Genomic DNA, 22,045 nt, shown 5'->3' with positions numbered 1-22,045 from the left:
GTGGACTGGTCCGGTAGTGTTTTGGAGGGTGAGGGCTACTGCCGCCAGCTCGGAAAGTTGACTGGAACCCTCCTCTCCCTCGGTGGTTAAAATTCTACCCGTGGCAGGATGAAGTGCTGCCACTTTCCAAAATTGTTTACCCCCTTTCCAGCGGCTGGAGCCATCTGTGAACCAGGCGCGCAGTTTGCTGTCGGGGTCTCCCTCAGTGTTTTGAATCAGAATCAGGTTTATTATCACCGGCATGTGTCATGAAATTTGTTAACTTAGCAGCAGCAGTTCAATGCAATACATAACATAGAAGAAAAAACACAAAATAAAAATGATAATAATAATAAATCAATAACCAAATCAATTACAGTATACGTATATTGAATAGTTGAAAAATTGTGCAAAAATCAGAAATACTATATATATTAAAAAAGTGAGGTAGTGTCCAAGGGTTCAGTGTCCAATTAGGATTCGGATGGCGGAGGGGAAGAAGCTGTTCCTGAGTCTCTGAGTGTGTGCCTTCAGGCTTCTGTACCTCCTACCTGATGGTAACAATGAGAAAAGGGCATGCCCTGGGTGCTAGAGGTCTTTTGTAATGGACACTGCCTTTCTGAGACACCACTCCTTGAAGATGTCCTGGGTACTTTGTAGCTAGTACTCAAGATGGAGCCGATGAAATTTACAGTCCTGTGCAGTAGCCCTCCTATACCAGGCAGTGATACAACCTGTCAGAATGCTCTTCACGGCACATCTATAGAAGTTTTAGAGTGTATTTGTTGACATACCAAATCTCTTCAAAGTCCTAATGAAGTATAGGCACTGTCTTGCCTTCTTTATAACTGCATCAATATGTTGGGGCCAGGTTAAATCCTCAGAGATCTTGACACCCAGGAACTTGGAAGTGTTCACTGTCTCCACTTCTGATCCCTCTATGAGGATTGGTATGTGTTCCTTCGTCTTACCCTTCTGGAAGTCCACAATCAGCTCTTCCATCTTACTGATGTTGAGCGCTAGGTTGTTGCTGCGGCACCGTTCCTCTAGTTAGCATATCTCACTCCTGTACACCCTCTCGTCACGACCTGAGATTCTACTAACAATGGTTGTATCATCAGCAAATTTATAGACGATATTTGAACTATGTCTAGCCACACAGTCATGGGTATATAGAGAGTAGAGCAGTGGGCTAAGCACACAACCCTGAGGTGCACCAGTGTTGATCGTCAGTGAGGAGGATATGTTATCACCAATCCGCACAGATTGTGGTCTTCTGGTTAGGAAGTTGAGGATCCAATTGCGAAGGGAGCTACAGAGGCCCAGGTTCTGCAACTTCTCAATCAGAATTGTGGGAATGATGGTATTAAATGCTGAGCTGTAGTGTGTGTATAGTGTATATTTTGTGTGCGTTTCTTCCAAAGTCTGCTTATTTTGTTATTACTCAAAAGTCTGGCTTTGAGTTTACATTTCATTATATCTATGGCTGTACCAGTGAGCTAGCTTTGTCTGGTTGATGGATGAGGGCTCCCTAACGCCTCTGCTAGCTCTCTGCAGTGTTTCTCCTTATTAATAATATATTTTTCAATCATTCTTCTTTGTGAATTAACCCACCTCATGTTGTCCACAAGATATTCTATTTGCCAACTTGTCCGTTCATTTGATTTATTAATCTCTCTGTGAGCAGCTTAGATCCTCTCCAATGCCTGCCTCCCCTACCCTTACTTTTGTATCCTCTGTAAACTTAGCATCAGTGTATTGACTTCCTTCCTCTAACTCACTAACGTATATTGTAAACAGCTGCTGCCCCGCACCGACCATCACAGCAATTCATTGGTTGCAGGTTAGCAACCCTAGCCCTACTTGCTGTTTCCTGCTAGTGAGCCAATCCTTTTATCCGTGTTACCATATTACCACCATCTCCATGAGCATGTGGCATTTCTGCAAATCCAATTGGATTACATCTACTGGTCCTCTCTGGCTGACACTTCCTCAAAGGGTTTCCTTGATAATTCATTCTAATAATAAACATTAGGCTAACCAGCATCTATTTATTCCTGTCTCCACTATCTCCACTCCCATTCTTTTTGAATAAGAATATTCTTTGGCAGTTTTCTAATATTTTGGTACATAGAAAACAAGGATGTTTGGAAGTAGTTTACAATCAGTTCTACGACTAAAGACACTTGATTTAGGAACCAAGGATACAAGGAATCTGGTCCTAGAAACTTCACTATCATCAACCTTGGGGTTTTTAGTACTAATTTTATGATGGTATTTAATCTGAGATTGGAATTGGTTTATTATTGTCAACGATACAGTGAAAAGCTTGTCTTACAGATCATATCATTACATAGTGCATTGAGTACAAGATAAAAATATAATGATCAGAATAAAGTGTGAAAGCTATAGAGAAGTTGCAGCATAGGTGAGCAATAATGTGTAAGATCGCGATGTAGTGGATTGTGAGTTCAAGAGACCATCTTATCATACAAGTGGTCCATTTAGGGGTTTGATATCTGTGGGATAGAACCTGTCCTTAAGGCTGGTGGTACAAGCTTTCAGGCTTTTGTATCTTCTGCCTGATGGGAGATAATGCTCAGTTGTTCAGAGGAAAAGAGAAAAGAAAATGATATTAAAAAAATAATTTTCAAAAATAATTACATCTGAATATCATCAGAAATTCACTTTGAGGCTATGGGCAAGAGGGAAAAATTGGAAGTGAGAATTTGATTCACACCAACATTTACATGGAAATGCTCTCCTGTAGGAGATGCTGAATATTAGACATTAAACCAAAGCATTGTCTGACTGCTCTGATGAGCATAAAAGATCTGTTGTACTATTCAGAGAACTGCAGGTTCTCCCTGGTGTCTTGCTGAACCTTATCCCTTAGTAAAAGAAAGTAAACCAAATAGTGAATCATGTTGGAATAAAAAGGAGGCAATAAAGAATGAATAAAAAACTGCCATTTTTACAGCTTCCAGCTGAGCTGATGACTATCAGGTTTTCAGGAGGATGGGAAAAAACTTGGGGTTGACTGTGCTGGAGAACAACAGGATAGGAATTGAGGTCAAATAAAGTAAGGTACCAGGGCTCTTCCAAAGGGGAGAAGCCAACGAAAAGTCGAGTCTCTCATAGGCAGCCGTGTGTTGGTGAAGAGCAAGTCGAACCTAATGAGAAATGAATGCTCTTGCCGTTTGTCTCGACAGGATGTGTGGAAGCACACGGAACGGAACCATCAGTTGGAAAGGGAGCTGATCAGGAAAGAGCAGGACTTGGAAAATATCATTCTACAGCAAAAGAAGGTAGGACGTGGTTTCATTATGGTTTATTGATCAAATTAGTAGCTTTCATTTGGAATCCTTTTCAAAATGAGCTTGGCATGGGGGAAGGCTACTTTTCAAGTTGTATTTTGTCAATGAGTATTTGATCTGTTCTCATATTTTAAAAAAATGACATTAAGTGGTTTATTATAATATTAAAAAAGCAACCTTCATTGTTCAAGGCTTTGCTATTAGAACTTATTTCTTAATGGCTTTTAGGGTAACTGAGGAATGAATTAATAGGGTCTTGAGGGGAAAATTTGTCTTCACCAGAGGGTGGAATGTGTGTGGAATGAACTGCAAAAGAAAATAATTGTGGAGAGTGCAATAACAACTTTTAACGGTTTAGAAGTTTAGGGGCCAAATGTTGGCAAATGGATGGGTATCTTGTTTGGCATAGACTTGGTTGGGCTGAATGGCCTTTTCCATGCTCTATGGCCCTGACTGCGAAAACTGAGAATAACTTGCCAGCTTTTTCAATTAATATTTGAATGACTTTTTTTGTGAGGTGTTTAGTTCTGGGTTAACTTGTTTCTAACCTTGACCTGAGGGCCAACAGGAAACAAAGGCAGGATGTGAGGAATCAGTGTATAGAATCAAAGCAAAAACAGAAAATGCAGGGAAAACTCAGTAGGTCAGGCCATTTGTGTGGAAGGAGAAATGGTCAGCTTTTCAGGTATGTGACCTTCTAGTCATGCTGGGAAAGAGAGATGTACAAGTTAGTTTTCAATAGGAGGGAAGTTGGGGAGAGGGGTAGGTGGCTGGTGTGGGGTGTAGAACAAAGACGATGTTTGTGATAGGATCAGTTGAAATAGCTTAATAGTGATAGGCCCACTTAGCTTCCAGGTCTGTGTAGTGAATTGCAATGGTAACGTTAATTTTTATTAATGCTTGGTGTATGATCAATATTGTATGTTTCATGTCAAACATATCATGTTAATATAAGGCCATAAGAATGGCATACAATAAAGTTGAAGGCATTTATTCTACTGAACGTTCCTAATTGTTAGCAATTGAATGGCTTGTGAGGCAGTTTTAGAGATGAGCATATGGTAAAAAGAGATTTTTCATTAAAGATTAGCTTTATTTGTCACACGTACATCGAAACATCAAAACATACAGTGACTGCATTGTTTTGCACTAATGACCTGCACAGTCTAAGGTTCGTGCTGTGGGCAGCCTGCAAGTATCGCCACACCTCCGATGCCAGTATAGCATGTCCATACACGCTAACCCTAGCTCCTACGGCTTTGGAATGTGGGAGGAAGCCGGAATGCCTGGAGCAAACCTACACGGTCACGGGGAAAATGTGTAAAGTCCTTGCACTCAGCGGCGGGAATTGATCCCCAGTCAGTGATCACCAGTGCAGTAAAGTAATCCTGCTAACTGCTAAGCTATGATGCTGCATTATACAAAGGATCCAAAGTACATTTATTATCAAGGTATGTATAAATTATACAACCTTGAGATTTGTCTGCTTACAGGCAGCCACAAAGCAAGAAACCTAAAAAAATCCAATTTTAAAAAGAAAGAAAGTTCATCACCCAATGTGCAGAGAAAGAAACAAAACACAAATTATGCAACCAATACAAGCAAGCAACAGCATTCTGAACCAAACTGAGTTCATAGACCTGAATCCCCAGAGCAGCTGGAGGACGCCAAAAGTCTTGGTTTCAGTTCATCATATAGTGGGGCAAATTGCCCTGAAGCTCACTGTATGAAGCACATAGCGGCCGTGTTAGTCTGGATTCACATGCAGTCCTCATAGAGTAAGGACTGCAGATTTCCTTCCTGGAAAAAATAATTGCGAACTAGGTACTTTTTATAAGCAAATTAGTTGTTTCATGATAACATTGCTGTTGCTAGATTTGAATTCATAAAACATGCCAGGATGCTATTTCCCTATAACTACTATCTAGAAAAATGGCAATGAAGATATTTCTAATTCTGGGCCTATTGTGAACTAGGCAGGAATATCACTGCAATGTCACAGACTCAAACCTGAGTCAAATGCAAACTTGAACTTAATAAATGGTTGTATTTTAAATGAGGAAACAAATTTCTATGCAAGGATAGTTAGAAATCAAAAGCCAAAGTTGCACTTAGCAACTGCTTGTTCTGAAATGGATGATATCTACTTTGAAACATTATTAAATTGGATTAAAATGATAAATAATAAAGATGATCTCGTGCATAGTGTGAAATTTATGAGACGTTGGAGGGAATTTCTGACGTATCTGTGCTGTAATGACCATGTAGATGGTTTTGTTCTCTAGTGTTTTCATAAGCACTCATCAATTAGCCAAATAGTGGCAATTAAATGACTTATTACAGAATTGACTCAGCTTTAATGGCTGAAAACCTAGAACTATTTAGAGTTTCTATAGAGAGAAATGCAAAGCCAATGTCTTTAACTTCTGAAACTGTAGCCAGAAGGTTTGATAAACCCTGGGTTTTACAACTATTCCAAAATAGTTCTGTTCCCCTTCATTCCTGTTGTTTTCATCCTCTCCTTCCTTGTTTTCTATCTTCACCCATATCCCTCCCTTGTTACATCAGTCTCAGATTGCAGGCAGATTATAGAAGATATTTGTTGGCCTGGATTGCAACATCTTTGCGCTACAAATAAACTGCAGATGATAGGTTAACCAGCAGACAAAATGTCATGAGCTGGAATGGAAGCAAGAATTTGCACAATCTAAAAAACAAAGAAGTTCTGAATAACTTTATCACTTCTAGGCAGGCCAATTGCCTATTTACATAATAAACACGAGAAAGTATACAGATGCTGGAAATGCTGGAGGAGCTCAGCAGGTCAGGCAGCATCTATGGAAATGAAAAAATAATCAACACTTCATTTTGTGTGTTGCTTGTTTATATAGACTTTCTAGCAAAATGGACACTCTGAGAATCAAGACTTTGCTCTGCTCTGGAAAGATTAGATGAGCTCTACTTTTGTTCCCAGAGCTGTACCTTGGGCTCTCCTTGGCAAACAAACTATATTGCTAAATTTCCCACAATGTCCTCCGATCTCAAATTGAGAAGAATGCCTGGGGATAAGTGGCAGAGTGGTTAGTTACCCTCTGATTTAAAAGAGATGTATCTTTAAAATGAAGACTTTCCCTTTCCGGGATGCTACAACTTCCACCTCATTTCTATTCCATGGAAAGGATGGAATAATCAACTTGATAGCTCTAGGAAATTTCAACCAGTTCAGTGGTAGCACAACAGAAATATTTGCTGTGAGGAAAGGGGAAAAGAAACTGCATTTTCAAACTTGAGACTGAGAGGTTAGATTAAATTAGTCGCTTTTCACATTCATGAGGATGCATTAGAATTCCTTGTTCTCAGGAAGCTCTCTCGGTATTCATGATAATAAATACAACAGTATTTATTAGATGAGCGCAAAACTGCAGAATAGTGCAAAGACTGTTGTGCGGTCTGAGTTACTGCAAAAAGAAAGGTGGAAATGTCACTGATGGATGAACTGAGAGAGGTAGAATTAAGAGTACAAGAAGGTGGCAGCACCACTAATAAAGAAGTATGAAAGAGCTGATTGGTTCAGGCAAGATACAGGCACATAAGATTAGGAGAGGCATAGATAGCCGGTGTCATGTTGGGGGTGTCTAATTCTGGAGGTAATAGGTTTGGGTAAAGGTAGGAGCTCTAAAGTAGATCAGATGGGTACTTTAAACAAAGTACAATTGGTATCTGGAATGGGCTACCAGAGGTGCTGATGGATGCAGTAATAGTAACAAATTTTGGGTGACCTTCGGAGGGGTACTTGAATGAGCAAAGCCTGGAGGGATGGTCCTAATGCAGGCAAGTGAGATTAGTATAGGCAGACATGCATTGGGTGGAAGAGCCTGGTTTCATGTTGTACAACTCTGTACCTTTACTAAGCATTCCTTGCTCCACCTGTGGTAACCTTGGCAGGTTCTACAATGGCACCATCTGCCATGTCAGAACCTACAGAGGTGGCGCAGAAGAAAATCCACCTGGAGCTCAAGGCACTGCCTAAGCAGAAGAAAAATATCCAATCATTTGTGTCAATGGAGTGGTCTCCATTTCATCCAAAAAGATTAGTTGGGATGTCCCAATGCTTTTCAGAGCAAAAGAAGTGATGAATATAGATTAAAGACGTTAGAAGTTCTGCAGAGCTGGTGGACAAACCTATTTCCAAAATGAGTAAAGCATAGCTGGACTCAGTTGTAACCAGAGAACAATCACTGTTGACATGGTCTGATTTTTGAGCTTCTTATATGCAGGTTTATAAATTTATAGTTAGGAATTCCACCAACTTGGCAGTTTACACCAGAACCATCATTTAACCATCATCAGCTGTTAGAACCATCTGGTATGTCTTATCCAAGTTATTTCCTTGCTGTTTCATTATTCAGATTTGCTTTCTAATAAGAGTCTGACTTTATATCAAACACATTGTTTCTCGATACTATAAGCGGCTTGATTTAAAACTGTCTGATGTGAATGTTACTGAGATAATTACTAAAATCCCATCAGCCATTTACAAAAGATGCAAAGTATTCCCTTATTCACATTTTAGTGCCATAAACATTGATAAATTAGTGTAAACTACATTAAAAAAACTAGTTCATTGATTTAATGTTATTTTGGCTGATTGAAAGAGCCCCTAGGCACAATATATCAACAGCCTGCACACTGCTGCAGGTGGGAAATAATTATAGAAGCAGGAGTTTATGTGAGAAACGTCACATTAATAGATGAAGGGGAAAAAAGTCTTCACCTGGTTTTAAGCCTTTCAATGAGAGCAGGTTTAATTTCCGAAGCATGCAACATTGTTATTTTAACTTTGCAAGGTAAATGGAGATCAAAATCATTTCACTCCTTCACTTAGAAAGTAAATGCTGACGGTCACGTGGGGGGTTTTGGTATGGAGAAGACGTGTGTCCCGGGAGTTGCGCCTATCTTCACCCAAATTCTTATTTTGTAAGTGACTGAAAAGTGAGCTGTAACGGGCTGAATGAAATGACGAAGCCAGGTAAAGGGAAGAAACAAGAAAAGGGCGCAGGTGAAGATGATTCTGGTGAGGTCTCTGCGAAACTAGCGGGCCCAGGAGAAGCTAAAGCTAATGCTGCTAGCATCCTGGTCCCAACTACCATTGAAGAAGTGCTTGTGGCTGTAAACAAGCTGTACAGTTTGGCAGACGGGAGAGATGCTGAGCAGAATAAGTCAATCATGACTTATTCTAACAGCAGCTCTAGCCGAAGCTAGTAAGTGTGTTTGTTTAATGGAGGGTACTGTCGAATCGTATGAGAGGCAAATTGAAGAGTTGGAGAAGCGGCTTGATAGCCTAATGTCCCAAAACACACAGCTACAGGCTAAGGTGAATGACCATGAAGCTCGGTCTCGCCGTCAAAACATTCGCATTATCGGGGTTTAGGAGAAAGCCGAAAACAATAAGCCGACGGAATTTGTAGCCACGTTGCTTCTGAAGTTGCAAGGGGAAGAACATACCCACCAGCCGATTGAAGTGAACCGTGCCCGCCGGAGCCTAGCACTGGCTAAAAATGGCAGGCCAAGAGCTGTTATTGCGAGGCTACACCACTACCAGGTTAAAGAGCTGGTGCTATGGTTGTCCAGGGAGAGAGCTCTGCTGCTATACGACAGGCACCCGGGGTTCATACACCCGGATTTAACCTCGGCCACCATGAGAAAACGTCAGGATTTTCAGAACATCAAGGAGAAATGCAAAGCCAGGAAAATTTGGTGTGGATTCCGGTACCTGGCGAGGTTTATGGTTACAGTTAACAACACCACCTGTACATTCAGCACTGCAGCCGTAGCTGAGGAGTTCCTGAGCCGGGAAGTTAAAGATTGGCATTCCGACACTGCATCAACCTAAAAACGGATTAACGCTGGGTCACTGGTTTTGTCGCTGATCGCTAGCGGCTTCATCTGGAGACCTTATTACGTTCAGCGCACGAGGAACTGAAAAGTAAGCTCACATTAAGATGTGGGCGAGGACTGATTGTTAGTGTTTAGTTTTCTATTTCACAGTGTATTTGTGAAGAGGTGTTCCTCCCGCATTAGTGAGTAATGGGTAGTTATCTCGCTGTTCCGGACCATGTGTTGGCCCGTGGATAAAGTTAGGGGCGTGGAAGTACTACTCCTGGTGTGTTTTTAGTTTTGGGTGGGTTTTTTGTGTTTCTCAAGGGGTTGCTACAGCACATCTGTTTGTTCGAGTTACTGTTTGTGTTACGCCTCGACCATACTGCATATTTTTTTTGTTAAGCAGCAGACATGACATCTAATCTGCATATGCACAGCACTGGTGAGATTCAACTTGTCAGCTGCAATGTACGGGGGTTGAATAGTCCACTGAAGAGAGGGAAGGTGAATGCACATCTCCGTACACTTATGGCTGATAATTGTTTTCTCCAAGAAACGCACATTAAGAAAATGGCAGCAAAAGTGCTTTCTTCCCTCCTGGGCATCTCAGGACTACCAGTCAAATTTTAGTACAAAAACTAGAGGTGTTGCAATCCTAATAAAAAAAAAGCATACCGTTTATTCACACACAAACTATCACTGACCTGAGGGGCAGATACGTAATAGTAGGTGGAATATTAAACTCCATGCCACTGACACTAGTGAATGTGTACAGGCCCAACTTTATTGATCCAATTTTTTTTCAGAACCTCTTTAAGACCATCTGTCTGACTCTAACATCATTGCAGGTGGAGACTTTAATTGCATTCTAGACTCCCTTCTAGATCGACAACGTCCCCAAGTTTGTTCACTTGAAAATAGTATTACACTTAATAATCTCATGGAATCGTATAACATAGTAGATATTTGGAGGCTTCTTAATCCTACAAAGAAAGATTTTTCATATTTTTCCGCAAAACACAAATCCTACTCTAGGATTGATTATCTTCTGTTAGATTCGAAATTGGTCTCCTCAGTAGTGGGTTGCACTTACTAATATATATTAAATCAGATCATGCTCCTGTCTCCCTTATACTTAAATTGAACCACAAAAGAAGTGAATATAGTTGGCGTTTAAATAATGCTTTGCTAAAAGATAAAGATTTTTGCTCTTTCAGATAAGATAGATCTATACATAAGCACCAATGATGTGGGCGGTGTTGGTGATTCCATTCTTTGGGAGGCCATGAAGGTGGTTATTAGAGGTTGCATAATAGCATATGAAACAGTGGGAAAAAGAAGATCCAAGAAAAGGTTAACTGAAATAGATGATCAGTTAGCAAATCTGGAAGCTTCTTACAAAATAAATGATGAAGCAGAATTACTTAATAAGATTACTGCCTTACAGTATGAGAATAATTCTATAATGTCCAAGAGTGCTTCAAAACTACTGGCACAAGTCAGACCGAGGTATTTTGAGCTTGGTGAAAAGCCCCATAAGTTATTAGCCCATCAGTTAAGACAGATGCAGGCCTCCAGGGCCATACGTTGTATAAAGGTGGAAGATGGCTTTTTATTGATGGACCCGGAAAAAATTAATAAGTGTTTGCAGAGTTCTATGCTAATATTTACCAATGACAAGGCGGTCCAGACACTGAAGCTATGGAAGCATTTTTTGATAATCTGAATCTGCCCACGCTGTCAACAGATTCAGTAAATGCACTTGATGCTGATGTTAGCCTAGATGAGATTAAGAAGGTCATTTCCTCCCTCCCCAATAATAAGGCAATAGGTCCGGATGGCTTTAGCATAGAATTCTTCAAAAATATTTGGTCCAGAGCGGTCGCTTCTGCTCCTACGAATGTTGAACCACTCTAGGTTATCTTCCAGATTGCCACCCACTTTATGTAAATGTCTCCCTGATTCCAAAACCAGGCCGTGATCCCGAGGTGGTTTCATCACATCGCCCCATTTCGCTGCTGCCGATGGGTCCTGGCCAATAGGTTAAAAGAACGCATTTGTTCTATCATTCATCCAGACCACACTGGCTTTATGCCACGCAGACATACGTATTTTAATCTGCACCATCTCTTCAATATTTTATATACAAAGCATGCAGAAGAGTCTGTAGTCATCTCCTTAGATGTGCAATGTGCATTTGACCAAGTGGAATGGCCATATATGATGTTTGTACTTAAGAAATTCGGGTTTGGGCCATCCTTCATTATATGGATTGAGATCATTTATTCACACCCATCTGCTTGAATTATCACTAATCAGAATATTTCCTCCCTTTTTGCAATTCATTGTGGACTCATCAAGGCTGCCCCCTTTCTCCACTTTTGATTGCAGTCATCATTGAGCCACTGGCTGTTAGCATCAGACAGGACCCTTTGATGTCTCCCATTGATCTGCATGGACATCAACATCACCTTTTGTTAAATGCTGACAATGTCTTTTCATATATCTCCAGCCCACAAACATCAATACCTGCCCTTCTGACTCTAATTAATAATTTTGGTAGTTTCTCAGGTCTCTCTATTAATTGTGATAAGAGTGAACTAATGCCAGTCACTGCAGTGGTTAATACAGAGTATTTACAGTCTATTCCCTTTAAAATAACTTAAGATAATTTTTCCTATCTTGGTGTGACTATTACAAAAAACCCAGATGATCTTTTGCAAGTGAACTGGTGAAACAAAGTTGAGCAGGTTAAGTGCAATATTGACTTTTGGAAAACACTTCCAATTTCTTTGGTGGGGAGGGTTAACACAATCAAGATGATTGAAATGCCACGATTTCTTCATTTTTTCCAGTCAATTCCATATTTTATTCCTCAGTCATATTTTAAGCAATTGGATTCAATTATTATACCCTTCATTTGGAATTATAAAGCCTTTAGAATTACTGAAAAACACTTGACAAAGACTAAGGAAGCAGGAGGCTTTGCCCTACTGGATGTTAAAATGTATTGCTGGTCTGCCCACCTATCCATTCTTACATGGTGGAAAAAAGACCCACCCTCTACCTCAGACTCATGCCCAGCGTGGTTACTCATAGAGCAAATGCCTTGTAAGAAGACTTCCTTACCAGCTCTCCTTAATAGCCCCACGGCAGTTAATAAGTCACATTTTTGTAACAGCTTCGTGGTCGACAGCCCTCTAAGAACTTGGAAGCAGATTCAACTACACATTAAGGCTCCAAAAACTTATATTGGCACACGGCTCTGTGACAATCATTCCTTTTTGCCTGGCCTGAATGATACTGTTTTTCCCACCTGGAAACAGAGTGGCATCTGTAGTATAGGTGACCTATATATTAATGGAAACTTTGCCTCACTAGTGCAGTTACAAGCAGTTTACAATATCCCTGCATCTAGTTTTTTTAGATATTTACAAATTCGAGATTATGTTAGGAAATATATACCTAATTTCGAGGTTTTAGACAAATATGAGTCCCTGGAGGCAATAAATAAATTTGATCCTGTTACTTGTAGTGCCCTATCCTATTTTTATCAGATCCTACATAATGGAGTTCATGTTAATACTGCAGGTCTTAAACAGGCATGGGTGGATGAATTGGTTATAGAACTGACAGAGGAGGTATGGGATGAGTGTTTAAAGAGTATACATGATTGTTTGGTCAACGTTTGACGCAGACTTATACAGTTTAAAACAAAACATAGACAACATTATTCCAAAGAAAAGTTGCACAGCTTCTACCCTGATGTTTCACCAGTTTGTAATAGATGTAAATCTGAGAACAGTAACTTGTCACATTCATTCTGGTCATGTTGTAAGCTTTATGCATACTGGAAAAGTATTTTTCACTGTTTCTCTGAGGCTTAAGGGAAGCGGTGGGAACTGGACCCGCTCATAGCCATCCTTGGAGCAACAAGCTCCCTATCTTCAGCCAATATGTATGAAAAAGTGGCTGTATTGTTTGGAATGGTGATTGCTAAGAAGTTAATCCTGCAAATGTGGAAAATGGACTCTGTGCCTACATACAATCTGTGGCTGAGAGAGCTGGCAAACACTACATTTGGAGAGGCTGAGACTATGTAATGAGGACAGAGCGGACATCTTTGAAAGGAGATGGGGCCCTGTATTGGACTTTCTTACGGGGTGAGGAATGAGGTTTGTTGGTGCGGTGCACCTCTGCTGGGTATGTTTACTTTTAGCCTTTATATATTTTTTCTCTTTTGCTGCTCAATATTTAATTTGATTTTGCTATGTTTGTGGTTTTTGTGAATGTGCTGTAGTTTTTTTCATTAGGTTTTTTTTGTTAGTTTTTTCCAAGTCTGAAGAAAATAAGAAAAATATTAAAATGGAAAGTAAATTTAGACTCTGCATCTACTTGGGAGATTCCCCTTGAAGCTAGTTAAATATTAGTTTGACAGGTAGACACAATTAACTATTAACGGTAGTAATTTTGGATGCAGAAGGAATGCACAACATAGCAAAGAAGAGAACATAGAACAGTATAACCCAGAAGAGTCTCTTCAACCCGTGATGTGCTGACCTTTTAACTTACCTCAAGAACAATCTAATGCCATGGACCCCTACTATTAACTGAGGGGCCTGTTAACCCCAGGTTAGGAACCCCTGACCTCATGTTTCCTTCCCGCATAACCGTCCACTTTTCTTTCTCCGTGTGCCTACCTAAATCTGTTAAATGTTCATAATGTATCTGCCTCTACCACCACAACCTGTCAGTGCGGGTGGCAGAGGTGGTGATGGAGGCAGATACATTGCACCCATCACTCTGTGTAATATTAAAAAAAAAACTATGACAACCTCCCTATATATTCCTCCAATCACTTTAAAATTATTCCCCTTCATATTTCACATTCACACCATGGGGATTGAAAAGGTGCTGGCTGTCCACTCTATCAGTGACTCTTATCGTATACCCCTCTATCAGGTCATGTGTCATGTTCGCTCACTCCAAAGAGAGGCTCTAGCTCATTCATCCAGGCAGCATCCTCTGTGCCCTCCCTAAAGCTTCCACATCCTTCCGTAACGAGGCAACTAGGACTGAACACAGTACTCCAGGTGTGGTCCAACCAGAGTTTTCTAAAGCTGCAACATTACCTTGCGGCTTTTGAGCTCAGTCCCCCAACTGATGAAGGCAAACACAACATCCATCTTATCCACCCTATCAACCTGAGCAGCAACGTTGAGAGATCTATGGACTTGCATCCTGTATTGCTCCACACTGCTAAGAATCCTACTATTTAGCCTATACCCTGCCTTCAAGTCTGACTTTCCAAAGTCTATCATTTCACACTTTTCTGAACTGAACTCCACCTGCCTTTGCTTAGCCCAGTCCTGCATCCTATCAATGTCCTTCTGTAACCTCTGACAACCCTCTACACTATCCACCAAGCTTCATGTCATCTTCAACCTTACTAACCCACCATACCACTTCCTTATCCGAGTAAGTTATAAAAATCACAGTGAACACTGTTCCTGGAACTGATACCAGTGGAGCACCACTGGTCAACAGCATCGAGGCAGAATACACTCCATCCTATTACCACCTACTCTGGGCGTGACAGTTCTAAATCCACGCAGCCATGTTTCCCTGGATCCCATGCTTCCTGATTTTCTGAAGAAGCCTATCATGGGAACTGCTTAGGTCATTTTAGGTGCTTTTTCAGGGAAGTATATTAGACAGGTGAATTTAGGGAATTGCATAATTCCTTTTCATGGTGTCCAACTGTCTCTGTTATTGCTTCAGTTGTCGTATCATTTCAGTCAGTTGTCAATGCTGAATATTGTTCTTTTTCAAGAGGAAGAAGGTATACCTGGTATTGATGATTGATCTTCACCGAATCATTCAGTTCAGTCTCACTGGGCACTTCTGTAAGTGACCTTTGCATCCTCTGTCAGAACCAGAATCAGGAAGGGGAAGTTGGGAGGAACACACCAGTCTTCATTAAGGCGTCAGCAGGGGAAAGGATGAGCAGTTTCAATTTCCTGGGCATCATTATCTTAGAAGATATATCCTGGACCCAACATATTAGTGTATTCCAAATGTCCAATAGCGAGATACACGATACACATTGGAATATGTTGCACATTTTAAGCATTGTTTTTTGAAATGTGGACTGAATGTACTGTCATCAAACTGAACAGCTGTCTCCGAGTCTATGGTGAGCATTGATTGCATAATTATATTCAATTTTGGGAAGACATAATGATCTGACATCTAGAAATCAGAATCAGCTTTACTATCGCTAACATGTGGAATTTATTGCTTTGCGGCAGCAGGTCAGTGCAAGATGTAAAATAAACTATAAAGTTACATAAAAAAGGGCAAAAGGAGTTTTCATGGGTTTATGGACCATTCAGAGATTTGATGGTGGAGGGGAAGAAGCTGTTCTTGAATTGAGTGTGGGTCTTCAGGCTCCTATACCTCCTCCTTGAAATATCCTGAATGGTGAAGGGCCTTAATGATGGCCACCATACTTATATTGTGTAGCATTCCCACAATATTGTTATGCAGGAAATTTCAGCTTTTTGGCCCAGTGATAATGAAGGAACCGAAGAGGATTTGAAAATCAAAATCATGTGTAACTTGGAGGTGAACTCGCTAGTGGTGATATCTACAAGCACTTGCTGTCCTTGCCCCTTTAGCAGTGGTTGGTCCATGGTCTGGAGGTGAAGTTGAGGATGTCTGGGTGCATTGCTTAGCAGATGACAGACAACGTGGGGACAGTGCACCAGGAGGTAGTGAATGCTGAATCTGGCTGATGAGGTGCCGATCAAGCCACCTGCTTGGTGCTGGACAATGTTCATGATGTTAAGTGTCAATGAGAAGTAGAAAGCAATTGCAACTTTTTTTGGGGGGGAGGGGGGGAGAGAGAGAGATAAAAAGACTCTGCTGAGCCACATGCCAAATATATCAAGCTTCTGATCTGATATGATAACCATTGTATTAATATAACTGTGTGATTAACCTTTTGATCAACAATAAACACCAAGATGATGATGGCAGGGAATTTGCTAATGCAATCCCATTGTCCAGTAAAATAATTTAAACAAGAGGTTTTTAAAAATGTACGTTTATATGATGCTTGATCAATCACATTGACAGCTGGAGCAACAATTCGAGGAGTTTAACTGTGAGCAAGTAGATGTCCGGATGCAAAATGAGAGACTGAGACAGATGAATGAGGAGCTACAGGAACAGCTGGAGAGGACTAAGCAAGACCTGAGCAATACACGCTATCAACTCCAGATTCTTCAAGAAGAGGCCCGAGATGAGCATCAGAAGAAAGCAAGGTAGGCGCTGCCATCTAAGTAATCTTTAAGCAAGGAGTCATAGAGTACTACAGTGCAGAAACAGGCCATTCAGCCCAAGTGCTCCATGCATCATCCCTGCTAGTCCCAGGTGTTCGCACTCAGCCCCAGATCCTCTAAAGATCTCCCCTCCATGTACCTATCCAAGTGCGCTTAAATATTCACAAAACGCTGGAGGAACTTCTGATAAGTAGTCTCGGCCCAAAATGTCGACTGTTTACTCTTTTCCATAGATGCTGCCTGGCCTGCTGAGTTCCTCCAGCATTTTGTGTGTGTTGCTTTGGATTTCCAGCATCTGTTGATTTTCTCTTGTTTGTCTCCTAAATATTGCAATTGTACTTGCCTCAATCACTTTCTCTGGAAGCTCATTCTGGGTATTTACTGCCCTCTGTGTAAAGAAGTTACCTCTCATGTCTCTTTTAAATCTCTCTCCTCTTTTCTTGTATCAGTGCCCAAGTTTTTGGATCGGTCACTGGGATTCAGATCACATCCTAAGTTTACCCTGCATTTTTTGCTATTTAGAATTGATCATTTAAAATTAAGATACATACATATTTTGCTTAATAAAGGGCAGGAGAAACTTTGGAAATCTTTACAGAAAATGTTTTGCGTGCTTTACGCTAGAAGTATTTAAGGTCGAGGTAAATGCATTTTTTAAAACAACAGCAAATTGAGGGCTGTGGGTATCAGGCTGTGTGGTTGAGGAGTAGTGGCAAATGTAGATCAGGCATGATCATACTGAGTGTGAGGGTAGGTTTGGAGAACCACGTGGCCTATTCCTGCAACACACACAAAATGCTGGTGGAACACAGCAGGCCAGGCAGCATCTATAGGGAGAAGTGCTGTCGACATTTCGGGCCGAGACCCTTCGTCAGGACTAACTGAAAGGGAAGGTAGTAAGAGATTTGAAAGGGCCAGTTCCTACTTCAATTATCTTATCCTTCCTCAGCCTACTTCAGTGATCTGCTGGGCTTCCGCAAGAGTGCTTTTGGAATTAAAAATTAAACTCAAAGTAACTTCACGGAGTAAACCCAGCGAGAAAAATCATAGGAGCATTAAGCCACATGCTGTAAATGTTTTAATTCAGTTATTATTTAAATATTAATGATGGGAAAGAAAATGACTTGCTTAACCAGCAGCCAGGAATCATGCATTCATGTGGTGACACTTGTGTTTGTCATTGAACGTTGAGGTGATTAGGCTGAGGCATATAGGATGGTGCAGGTGGCAGGAGGGTATCGTGAGGCAGAAGGACTCACAGACAGGGTTGGCAATACATTATGCCAGTTTAATCTATGCTGTCACACTTGAATGTTACTTTGGGGATGATGAATGCTGAGGTACTATATCTTGCTGCATGATCGTTGTTACCTTATATTGCAAATGAAAAAAAAGAGTTAAAGCTAATGATAATGATACAGATTTTAATCGGAAACTGACAACTGATGTTTCTTTTTTAAAGTAACAAAGCAGTAAGTATTGCTAGTGGACGATGGGTTTGTGAATGGTAAAACGTCAATTCTACTGAAGAACAAACTTGATTAAAATCTGTAATCACTAGTCAAGTTGAAATGGTTGCTTTTGTCCACAATATATATTTCTTTCCCATTTCAAACGATCAAGCTGTTTGCTGTCCAGAAAAGACTGAAATGAAATTTAAGCTGAACATGTCTGATGTCCAATAAAGATTGGGGTTCATGATTTGTACTCAGCACACCTATATGGGAAAAGGTTTACTGAAGCACTCTAAGGATATCTAAATCAGTTTTTAACATTAAAAAGTGATAATAGAAGAATAATTTATATATACAAAGGAAAATATGTAATGATTACATCAGCAGTGCTTTTCTAAGTAAGTGTAGGCACGATTTGTCAACCATAAGATGCATAGGATCAATGGCAAATTGGCTGATTTGTTTCAGAACTGGTTTGCCCATAGCATACAGAGGGTAGTGGTAAAAGGGATTAGTTTTGTCTGGAGGTCCATGCTTAGTGGTGTTTCACAGAGATCTGTACGGAGTCCACTGCTGTTCATGAGCAGGCCTGGACAAAAATGTGAATGGGTTGGTTAGTAAATGTGCAGGTGATATGAAGATTGGCAGTGTTGTGCAGTAGATAGTAGAAGATTACTGCTGGATATAGATCAGTTGCAGATATGGGCAGAGATGCGGCAGATGGAGTTTAACCCAGCTAAATGTGAAGTGTTTCACCTCGGTAGATCAAATGTAAAGAGACAGTACCCTTAAGGGCAAGATCTTTAACTAACAGTATTGATGAGCAGAATGATGTTGGGGTTCAAGTTCATGGCTCCCTGAATGTGCCTACACAAGTTGATAGGGTGGTTAAGAAGGCGTATGGCATGCTTCTGTTTATTAGCCGAGGCACTGAGTTCAAAAGTCATGAAGTTATGTTGCAGCTTTATAAAACCCTAGTTAGGCTGAGTCTTGAGAATTGCATAAAGTTCTGGTTGCCCCATTATTGGAAGGGTGGACTAGGCATTGTGGAGGGGGGCTGAAGAGGTTTACGAGGATTCTCCCTGGATTAGAATGCCTGTCCTATAATGAGAGGTTGGGCAAACTTGTTTTTTTTTCCATCTGAAGCAGCGGAGGCTGAGGGGAGATCTGCTAGAGGTTTATAAGATCATGAGAGGTATGGATAGAGTAGACGGACAGTGTATTTTTTCCAGGGTTGAAATGCGTAATGGCATGCATTTAAGGTGAGGGGGGTAATTTCAAAGGAGATGTGAAGGGCAAGTTTTTTTATAGAGAGATGGGTGGGTGCCTGGGATGCTGCTAGATGCAGGTACACTGGCGTTTAAAAGACTTTTAGATAGGCACATGAATGTGAGGAAAGTGGAAGGATACGGACGTCGTGTAGGCATAAAGGATTAGTTTAGTTGGCCATCTGATTAATAATTTAATTGCTTTGGCACAATAATGCGGGCTGAAGAGCCTCTTCCTGTGCTGTACTGTTCTGTGTTCAAGAAGCTAAAAGACTATGTTTAACTTGTTTTAGCATTTGTTTCTGATTTTAACATAAATCCTGCCTTTGGCATGCCAGATAAAACTTCAATGTTACCTGATTTATCCAAGTAACGAATTATGAAAGAGTGATATCGCTCCATATCAATTCTATCAATGAGTAATGAAATGATAGAAGAGAAGTTATTGGATTGTAGTTGCTACAGAGTGAACCATAACTGTTAGTTAGCATTACACACAGCTCATTGAAATCCTCCTGTTTTGATCATTGAAAGATCTTCTCAAAGAATCATCACATAGTTTCTCAGTATTGAGAATAATTGTTTCCCTTCAGTCAACACCACCAACAAATGAATGAATTATGTATTGCAATCACTGTTTGTGGATTACTGCCGAGTGCACGCTGCATGTGCTAATCTTAAAATTTGATAGATGATACCAGAAAAGTAACTACTTTAAAAACCACTTATTCCTGCTGCATAGAGAACATACTGTCATAGTTTGGCCTACAAATTACTTCAGACCAAAGTGACATGGATGTACCTAACAACATCCTCGGAGAATGCAAAGGTGACAGCAAACGTTGACTTGCAAGAACAAAACACATAGAAGTTTTGTTGTCATAGCACTTTAAAAATTAGGTAAGGATTTGCAAAGCACTTTTAGTGCAGCAAAAGGACATAAATGCTCTTTTTTGTTTGAAGAAAAAGTCAAGGCCTTGTGATAATTGGAGGTAATACTTGGACTAACAAAGAAGAAATGGTGTTAAAAATAATTTCCATGTTTTTGTCATTGTTAATTTTATTCCTGTCATATTTCACAGTCAACTTTAAAACCAGAAACATAAGCATTTTTCAAATCCTGCATTTCCTTTTGGAAAACAACTAATTTTGTCACAGTTCACATGATAAATGGTGAGTGCAGACATATTCAAGCACAAACCCCCACCCCCTTTCCTTACACCAAGTGACACTGATGCTGTTTATTTCTCTTTAATATTTTAGTTTGCTTGATGCTTTAAATGTTCTCATTATCATCCATTTCTTGGACAGGGGCATTTCTGGTAAATCCAGTATTCATTGCTCATAGCTAGTAGCTCTGCAAAAGTCGTCTGTTTTTAAACGTTTGGGGGGCTTGCTAGCCTCTTCAGAGGATAAATGAGAATCAAATATTGAGGGAGTTTTATTGAAAGAATTCATGTAGAATATTTATAAATTTAACGGCATAGGCAACATGGCAGAAACTGCCTAGCACTATTCAGACACTGCACATGGCTATGAGTAAACTGACCACCCTTCATCAAAGCTCCTTAAATTTATATAGTCCTTGGTTCAATGGTTCTATTTAATATCAGAGAATGTATACAGGCCTATTTATTTGTAACTGCTCATCAGTGGTGGGAAAGATGCTGGAGTCAATTATAAAAGATGAAATTACGACACATTTGGATAGCAGTAGAAGGATCAGTCCAAGTCAGCATGGATTTATGAAGGGAAAATCATGCTTGACTAATCTTCTGGAGTTTTTTGAGGATGTAACTATGAACATGGACAAGGGAGAGCCGGTGGATGTAGTGTACCTGGACTTCCAGAAAGCTTTTGATAAAGTCCCACATAGGAGATTAGTGGGCAAAATTAGGGCACATGGTATTGGGGGCAGAGTACTGACATGGATTGAAAATTGGCTGGCTGACAGGAAACAAAGAGTAGTGATTAACGGGTCCCTTTTGGCTGTGACCAGTGGGGTACCGCAAGGTTCGGTGCTGGGACCGCAGCTGTTTACAATATACATTAATGATTTAGATGAAGGGATTAAAAGTAACATTAACAAATTTGCTGATGACAGAAAGCTGGGTGGCAGTGTGAAATGCCAGGAAGATGTTATGAGAATGCAGGGTGACTTGGACAGGTTGGGTGAGTGGGCAAATGTATGGTAGATGCAGTTTAATGTGGATAAATGTGAGGTTATCCACTTTGGTGGCAAGAACAGGAACGCAGATTACTATCTAAATGGAGTCAAGTTAGGAAAAGGGGAAGTACAACGAGATCTAGGTGTTCTTGTACATCAGTCAATGAAAGCAAGCATGCAGGTACAGCAGGCAGTGAAGAAAGCTAATGGCATGCTGGCCTTTATAACGAGAGGAATTGAGTATAGGAGTAAAGAGGTCCTTCTGCCGTTGCACAGGGCCCTGATGAGCCCCCACCTGGAGTATAGTGTGCAGTTTTGGTTTCCAAATTTGAGGAAGGACATTCTTGCTATTGAGGGAGTGCAGCGTAGGTTCACAAGGTTAATTCCCAGAATGGCGGGACTGTCATATGTTGAAAGATTGGAGCGACTGGGCTTGTATACACTGGAACTTAGAGGGATGAGAGGGGATTTGATTGAGACATGTAAGATTATTAAGGGATTGGACACTCTGGAGGCAGGAGGCATGTTCCCGCTGATGGGTGAGTCCAGAACTAGAGGCCACAGTTTAAAAATAAGGGATAGGCCATTTAGAATTGAGATGCAGAAAAACTTTTACACCCAGAGAGTGGTGGAT

General features: G+C 40.6%; 1 protein-coding gene across 2 annotated transcripts in view; it reads left to right on the top strand.

The window, feature by feature from the left end:
- The window catches only part of cracr2b (calcium release activated channel regulator 2B), a 167,385-nt gene that overhangs the window by 89,774 nt on the left and 55,566 nt on the right, over positions 1-22,045 (top strand). For both annotated transcript variants that reach the window (XM_059975514.1, XM_059975512.1), the window contains exons 7-8: positions 3,192-3,287; positions 16,317-16,504. In XM_059975514.1, coding sequence (XP_059831497.1) covers positions 3,192-3,287; positions 16,317-16,504 — 284 coding nt within the window. The remainder of the gene's footprint in view (positions 1-3,191; positions 3,288-16,316; positions 16,505-22,045) is intronic.

Source organism: Hypanus sabinus, chromosome 7 (genome assembly GCF_030144855.1).
Source record: "Hypanus sabinus isolate sHypSab1 chromosome 7, sHypSab1.hap1, whole genome shotgun sequence".
Classification (NCBI taxonomy): Eukaryota; Metazoa; Chordata; class Chondrichthyes; order Myliobatiformes; family Dasyatidae; genus Hypanus; species Hypanus sabinus.
Note: the sequence above shows the minus strand (reverse complement) of the source record. Positions and strands in the feature narration are given on the sequence as shown.